Here is an 8338-nt window from a genome sequence, read left to right as displayed (position 1 = left end):
GGGGGGGTGGAGGAATGTTCCAGAGGGCTGCTCCGCTGCTCTCTGCAGCATACCGAATGCCATAGCTTTGCAGAGGGAGAAACTGGCAATCCTGTGCAGAAGTCCCTTTGCTCTCCTTGAGGCTGTTCTTTCCATCACGGATTCCCTGGCTCCACTGCTCCGTAGCCGCAAACTTAGATGTGATGCAAGCTCTGTATTGGCAGTGTGTTGGGTTGCATTGTGTGCATGCCTGGTTGGTACAGGGTGCAGGCTTGACTGCCTGCCAGGATGTAAACCAGAAGCCTGTATGATTAAGTGTTTTGAGGGTGGTGTAGAGTTGTCTGCTTACACGGGCATGTTGCAGAAACTGGTCCTAACATTTGTTACACTTCTGTTAGTTCCTGTCTCTTCTGCCCAGATTTGAGTAAAGAAGAAAATGTATTGTTTTGGTTACGCTAAATACAGCGTATTCCTTGCTCTTCCACGGTTTTCCAAATGCTCATGCACTCACTACCATGTGTTTTTTCTCCTCCCTGTTTAGATAGTTCTGTATCTGCGGATGTGTCTTGCTCACAGTGCGGGTGTGGTGCCAACGTCACAGAGCTTAGCAGATATGCAGGATCACGCTCCAGCCATTGGACGTTACATAAGAAACCTTATGTCTGGCAACCACATATCTTTCTCTTCATCCTCCTCGTCAAAAAGTGCAGAAACCAACCCTGTGCATATATATATTGGCCTTCTTCAGCAGCTGCTAGCTGGTGTTGGAGGTGAGAAGCAGTGCGCAGCAGGATCTTGAGGAAAGAAAGGTCTTCTCTTACTAGGAATGAGTTTTCACCCCCCCAGTGCTTTGAACATGGCTACAGCAATCGCAGAGTTGCAACACGGACCATATACTCTTCATTTTTAAGCTTGTTCTCCTCTGTGCTGCTGTGTAGGTGGGAGAAAGCAGGACAGGAAAACTGCAGCCTGGGTTGACATAATGCATCAGAACTGTGAGGCTGTTGTCTGTAACAGCTTCCTCGCCACTGAATGCTGTGTCTTCCTCACTCTCATTATCGTATTTGTGACAAGTGTAGTCTTAAAGCACTTGAATGCCTGTAGAACAAATTGCTACCAGAATTTCATTTCCCTGATATTTCTGAGAAATACTGTACGTGATTATTCTATAGTGTGTGTTATCTCTCACTAGTGAATTGCATGTGAGTGCTTTGAGATGCCTGGTACTTCTTAACCTCTTCTTATCACTGGCTGTTGTAAATACTGCAGTTGTTTAATAACCTGATTCTTTAATTACTGTTTAGGTTTGCCAGTCATGTATTGTCTTCTAGAAGTTGTTTCAGTGTATCCAGAAAAACTAGCCACCAGATTTGTGGACAAAATGGATTGGATAAAGGTACATTGAAAGCCCTTCTTTTTCGGTATTTTTTTGGGTGGAGAGGGTGGAAGGGAGTTGGCATCAGCAAAACCTGACATTTTCCCATGGTGGAATGGAGTATTATTTCCAAGAACGCGCTTAATCTGAAATCTGGTATATCTACATGCAGTCAACACCCCATGAGGCGTTGTATGGGGAAGGTTTAGTTCTCCGGTGTTACTGATTTTGTTCATTGACCTACATGTTCTGGGTAACCCCTGTCATTGATGCTGTTGGTATAGTCAGTCAGTTTTTCCCCTTGGTCAAGAGATGCATTGAACAGCAAAAGAAAATTGAAAACAAAATTCTGCAAATTTTAGAAGGAACTGTTTAACAATGGGAATGTCCCACTGGGAAAATGGGAGCGGCATCTTGGAAAATGAGATGAATTAGATCTCTTAATTGTTTTAGAGCACATTCTGTGGAGGTTTTTGAATTATCTTCTTTTGTGTTAGCCTCAAACAAAACAAAAAAACCAACACAGATCAACTGAGGCCTGCTTGACCAGAGAGAATTCTGCTTTCCCTAGATTCTTTTCTCAAGCAACTTTCTGCTTCTTCATGATTGGCCTCAAGCATCCAGGACTTGCTGAGCTCTTACAGGTTGCCTTTGCTTTCACCGGGGGAATCTGGCAGAAAAAAATACTTTGAGTTAAAGAAAAATAGAAGGTGTTCTAATAATTTCTCCTGCTGATATCATGCTGCACTGCACATCCCATTTAAGTGCAGGTGTGAACACTGAAGGAGGGGACTTAAAAACATTCTCATTTTCAGTATTCCTCATAATTTGCAGAAAAAAAAACCCTTTTTTTTTTGGCCTGGTGTTCGTTTGCAAGATTAAGCTTCTAAGGGTGGTAACTGATACTACCTAGTTCCAGAAATACTGTTGTAAGTCATCCTTTATGTGAATTTGCTTTGCCAAGTGGAAGGAACAGGTCCAGTGGTTTGTTAGAAGTCAGCTATGTGATCTGATGCAAGTTTTGAGCTGAAGGTAGAGTTATGTTTCATGAGCCCGAGGATTTAATTTCTTGTTTTCTCACTTGTCTCATTTTTGCCTTCTTTGTGGTGGCCCAAGCCAGAGCTTTGCATGTGAATTTTTCTGACTGTGTTGCGTTATACGTCAAATTAATGGCAGAAGTAAGATTTTATCTTAACAAATGACCTGAGACTTCCCAAATTCAACTTTTTAACAATTTAGATGATGCAAGATCTCTAATACAAGGTTGATAAATTTGCACTGAGAACTCTGATTTCCTGGACACTTAATTTTTGTCACCATTGGATTTAACTGGTTTAACCTCTTGGGGGTGGATTTTTTCCCTTTAATTAATAAAAAGAAAATGGAAGCTTGCAGTAGCTCAGGAAAAATAGTATCTTTAGGGATATTGTAGCTCATTATGGATGCAAAATGTGGTAGCCAAGCATTCAATCAGCATGTTTACTGCAGAACCAGTGGGTAGCCCATTTGTAGGTAGTGGTAATCTTCCTCCTAAACGCTGAGTGTGTAATGAATGCTTTGCTGAATTGAGTGCTCTGTTTCTGACTGAATGATAATGCTGTTGGTTTAAAGAGTGGTTCCTGAGTTAAGTACTCTTTATGTAGCTGCATGAGGACTGTGTTTGTATGTTGAGTCTCTGTATGAACTGGCTGTGTAAGAGGCTGCTTCCATATTTTAAGTTTCTTTTTGAAAACTCCCGCAGAGCCTGATGAACACGAACAAGGAAGAAATGCGTGAGCTCGCAGCCCTGTTTTATTCTGTAGTGCTGTCTGTTATGTCTGGAGATGAGCTCAGGGCCTCCTTGGAGCAGCTGATCAAGATGACAAAAGACAATCATGTAACTACCTTCCTTTGCTGCTTGTTTTCTGGTGTGTCCTGTAACTGATAGGAAATCTGAATCTCACAGTGTGTCCAGGATGTGTTAACCTTAATCTTAGCATAAAATTAACTAGCTGATTTCCAGTTGGATGGTGAGAAGGGATTTTTGCTGTAGGTGAGTGCAACAGATTTAAATAAATTAATCCCCGAAGCTACTGTTAAGGTCAGTAGGAGGGTTTCCTGGAGGAACTTCCCAAGCAAAGCCATCAGGTATTTAACCAGCTAAATATTCTTTGTCCCATTTTGTGGAAATGGGTCATACTACTTTCCTCTAACACTTTATCAATTCCTTATTTGTGAGCAACTGCAAGGACCTGGCGGAACTAAGAAAATGTTTCGCTTCCTCTCCCCTCCTGAGCCGTAGCAGCCTCAGGGTGTTGTCCCGACAGCAGCCTTTGCTGGGGGAGGGCTGGCCTCTTCCCTCCCACCCGCCACCGAGGGCTCAGCAGCCCCCCACCACCATAGCGTTGCAGGGTGGGTTTGCCTGCCTTCCCTTCTGCAGCTCCTTCCCCCTCCCGTTACCGTTTCCTCTGCATTTTGCCACTGCCAGCGTGGAGAAGGAGGCCCGAAAAAAACAAATCCGATGTGTCTCTGTGCTGGAGTGTCTTGAAGCCTGAAAGGGTAGCAAAACAGTAGGATTTTTAGGTTATGTTTCCCCAAGAGGTTTTTGTGTCAGTCTCTGGAGGACTTAATGGGCCACCATTTTAGGGGCGCTTTGTGCCGTAATTAACAAACATGGTTTATTTGCAATCAGTGATAGTTGTGTGGGTGAGCCAAAGCCGTGTCTGTACGCAGGGCACAGCTTCTGCAGCCACGAAACCAGCACAGAGGGGTCCCAGCCCTGCACCGCTGCTCTCTGCCCCCGTCGAGCTTTCGCGGAACCCAGCTAAAAGTAAAGAGGGATGTGAACCACGAAACATGAAGTGCAAACCCAAATGCATTTTTGAGTCTGGGTCAGTGAGAGCTCTAGTTTGCTGCGAGTGTGCAAAAGCAGTGAATCTGTACTGCCAGGGGCGGTGGTGGTCTCAGTGTCACCATGGGGACTGCAGCCCAGGGTCACTGAAGTGGCGGGGAGGGCTGGACCCATCTTCGGCCGCCTTTGCTGCTGTGAGGCCACAGCAAGGAGCAGTCCCGGGGAGCCAGGCTCAGTTGGGGGTCACGTCCTGGCAGCACAGTTGCGCTGATGAAACTTCTTGTAAGGTTGTGATAAAAATCAGGTACGTGAACTGATCTGAGTTTAAGACCCTGTCCCCTTCTTTTTTTTTTTTTTAATGGAGGTAACATTTAAGTGTCTCAGCCTTATTTCTGCACAAAATCCTTCCATTAGGATTCACCTGTGGGAATGAATACCCCATTAGATCGTCTCGGTGCCAGATCAGTGCTGGACAAATTAAAGTTCTTGGCATGTAATTGTAGTAATTAGTTTTCACAGCCTGTGACTTACTGAACTGTGTAGAGGCACCGCTTTCAGTGTTTGTAGGCCAAGAACATTCTCATTCTTAGCAATGCAAATCTAGAGTAATTCCCCTTTACTGCTTTCTACCAAAGAGTGGGTTTTGCCCCCTTAATCTGAGTATGCCCAGTTTTTAGGCAGAGACAGGATAGTATTATCTTAGTTCACCTTCATAAGTCTGTACTTACCAATCAGATGCATTGGGTTTTTAAATTTTCTTTTGCCTAGCTACCAGGGGGTAGACTTTAGGAATGTGAGTGCTGGTGATAAATTCTTAATCCGCCCTCCTAAGCCTCTTCTAGGTTTTGTTAATTTATCCTGAGGGACTCCATCCATCGGAGAGCGCTAGAAATGCCGAAGTCTCTTGTTGCATTATGTGTTGGAACGCTGCATTCCACAGTGTGCCTTCTCATCTGACTTGTCCGTGTGTGTCTTTGAATCAGTGCTTTGTGCAAAGTGGTACTTATCTTGAAAATGAGATCTTCTGCACTGTTGGTGTTGTCTGTAGAGCCCGGAGGTCCAACATGGATCCTTGTTGGCTTTGGGATTTACAGTAGGAAGGTACTTGGCCAAAGGGAAAATCAAAACAATGGAGCTCCATGACATAGAACAGCCGAACACTGCAGTCATGCCTGAACAAGAACAGCTCATAAAGTCAACGACGGAGACAATAGGTAACTTCCTGCCTAAGACTTTGCTGCATGTAATGGTCGGGTTTTTTTCAACAACCCATGCTGGGGGTTTTCTGAGATATTCAGCCCACAGATACTGTAATCTTGAGTTCACTTTCTGTGGTACAGTTTACAGCCTGTAAGTGTCATCTGGTTAGACGCATGGACGTAGCCCTTTTCAACACAAATTAGGTGGACCCTGAGCTCATAGACCAACATAGCACAATTAGGAGCGGTGCCACTCTCTAGAATCCTCTCAGTGTCTCCTTTCACTGATTTTTGTTGTTGTTGTTGTGGTTGGTTGGTTGGTTGGTTATTTTTTTGTTCCAGCATAACGCTTCCTGCCATCTCTTGAGGAGTTAAACACTTTGCTTCTTGCATGGGTGAAATATAAGTGCCTGCTTGCTCACTGCTAAATAATAATACAAAATCCAAGTCATCCTGTTTTGCTATTTCCTGTAGGTTCTTTCCTGGACAGCACCTCTCCCTTCCTCATGGTGGCTGCTTGTACAGCTCTCGGGGAGATTGGCAGGAATGGTCCCTTGCCAATCCCCAGCGAAGGAACAGGATTTACAAAGCTGCAACTTGTTGAAAGCTTATTGGCCCGAATCCCTTCCAGCAAGGAAACAAATAAGGCAAGATTTTTAGTCTTACGATTCCTGTTCATTTCGGGAATGCTCCGTCCCCAGGTTTAGGTATTACCTGCCAAACTCAGCCTTGTTTTTTAAAGGAATTAAACCTGTCATTGGCTCTACTGAGTCAGAGTTAGGCTAAGGGTTTTTCCATTGTGGTCTAGCAGTTGAATGCTTGTGCTTTCTGTAGTTATAAGTAGGAGTTCAAGGGATGAAAACTAAGAATGGTCATAACTTTAATTCAGAAAAATGGGAATATCTTCTTTTACCTGGAAGTAATCCTCAGAGGTAACAGGGCATTTCTTTTGATCAGTGTTTTGGAAGAGGTGCACTGTTTGATCAAATAAGTCACTTGCGTTTCTGAATCTGGTACCTTAAGTGAAACTTCAGGAAGGGTGAGAAAGAGTGGGTTTAAAGTGTATCTTTTGGACTTACTGGAAGGTTATGTGATGGTGCTGTTTTTTTCTTTGTATTTAAGATGAAGGAACGAGCAATACAAACATTAGGTTACTTCCCAGTGGGAGATGAAGATTTTCCCCACCAGAAGCTACTGTTGCAGGGTTTAATGGATTCTGTGGAGGTGAGGCACTATCAATATATTATTCTTTGTACTGCAGAGAGTATTTCTATTTGGATGCTTTTTATATCTCTGTAGCCAGGTTTACAAGGGGAGATGACATTCTGTAATAGTGCCTCTGGGTTTTTTAATGCTGCCGTGAAATAGAGAGCAGAGTTGGGTTTGGGGCTTCTAAACTGTTTTATACCACAGTTTAAAAATTTGCCAGTCAAGGTCTCTGCCCTAGCCTCTGAGACAAAGTTGTGTTCCCCTTCAGGAAGACTATCAGTATATGTGAAATCTTAAGAACTTGTAGTAATGAAGCCATAGGTCTGTATTTTGGCCTTCAAAAGTACCCTGAAAGTAGGTAATACAAATACATCTCTATTTTTCATTTGAACTACATCAGCTGTTGTGACTCAACCTGAATTAAAAGTGGGTTTTGTAGGATTGTCAGTCTAAATGCTCAGTGTAGTTCACTGCATTCGTCTGGAGTAAGTACTTCACAGCTGCTATACGTACTGCAATATGCCAGACAGTAAAATTAAATAGGCAGTGTTCTTGGTTTTGTTCATTCACAGCTTGTTTTACCTTTCTTCCTTGTTCGTACTGACATAGGATTCAGCATTGTAGATGCTCTATTGGCTATCAGGCAGGCTTTTCTGAGTCCTTCAGTCTGATGTGATCAAACAAGCAAGAATAGTAAGAAGACTGTGTACACAAACATAAAATGATGTTACTACGTGCCATGTTTATCTACTGTAACTACTTAGGGGATGTTAGAACTTCCTTTGTAAAACATGTACTTGAAGAAAAACGATTTATCTTAGATTGCAGGAAGCTAAGGGCTTACCTCTTCAAATGGCAGAGCATTTTGTGCTTCCAGAGAGTAAGGAAAACAGTCTCGAAGGTACTCAGCAGGTGTGTAAATCAGTTCTTAGGACTCCAGATTCATCATAAATAGTGACAAAAACGTGGCAGAGTTATGCACATACTGTTCTTGAGAGCATAGAGAATAGTGGAAGGGAGGGCAGAGGAGCAAAGCAAAGTATTGTCTGAATTCTTTTAATGTGAAAAACAAATTTGCACATCTCTTAAGAGATTATAGACTTCGGGATGGAATTACAGAAGAATCTTTTACTACTGCACACGGCAACAAAGCCATGGTAATTCTCAGTACTATGACTAGCAGTCTTGTTTTGTTCTGTTTTGATCCTGTCTCTCTGCTGCATTCTGTTCACTAAGTTGAACAGCTGACACTAGCAAATCCTTTGTAGGAGGCACGCTTTAAAACAAAGGGTGGAAATTTTAGCTCTTGTCATTCATTTTGGAGAGTTTGACATCGCCTTGGTTTCCATCCATTTCAGTGGGTCCGAGGTGTCACATAGCCTCAGAAGCTCACCAAAAGACTGATATTACTGAGAACTGGCATTGGTAGAGAGGCTGTGGTTTTGTGGAGTAGGTGTCAAAAGGTTTGGTGTGTGTTTAATTAGTACTGTCAGTGAGGCTCTGTTGTGTTTTTCAGGCCAAACAAATAGAACTACAGTTCACTGTTGGTGAAGCTATTACCAGTGCTGCTGTAGGAACCAGCTCAGTGGCTGCACGTGACGCATGGACAGTCACAGAGGAGGAATATATCCCTCCTTCAGGTAGGCTTTCCTAACACAGGAGTTGGGTGGAAGAATGTAAAATCTCACAGTTCTGGACTAACAGTGCTCCGTAACTTTATTTCCATGTGTCGTGGTTTAACTCCGG

The 8338-nt window shown here is 43.2% G+C and overlaps 1 protein-coding gene across 1 annotated transcript in view; it reads left to right on the top strand.

Moving 5' to 3' along the window:
• Positions 1-8232, top strand: part of LOC104509624 (proteasome-associated protein ECM29 homolog) — a gene marked incomplete at its 3' end in the record, with an annotated part of 15123 nt that extends 6891 nt beyond the window's left edge. Inside the window, exons 8-14 of the mRNA XM_010151621.1 lie at positions 521-749; positions 1284-1375; positions 3096-3230; positions 5233-5398; positions 5858-6030; positions 6506-6607; positions 8109-8232. Coding sequence (XP_010149923.1) covers positions 521-749; positions 1284-1375; positions 3096-3230; positions 5233-5398; positions 5858-6030; positions 6506-6607; positions 8109-8232 — 1021 coding nt within the window. The remainder of the gene's footprint in view (positions 1-520; positions 750-1283; positions 1376-3095; positions 3231-5232; positions 5399-5857; positions 6031-6505; positions 6608-8108) is intronic.
• Positions 8233-8338: the final 106 nt, after the last annotated feature.

This window comes from Eurypyga helias, unplaced genomic scaffold (genome assembly GCF_000690775.1).
Source record: "Eurypyga helias isolate BGI_N326 unplaced genomic scaffold, ASM69077v1 scaffold42685, whole genome shotgun sequence".
NCBI lineage: Eukaryota > Metazoa > Chordata > Aves > Eurypygiformes > Eurypygidae > Eurypyga > Eurypyga helias.
Note: the sequence above shows the minus strand (reverse complement) of the source record. Positions and strands in the feature narration are given on the sequence as shown.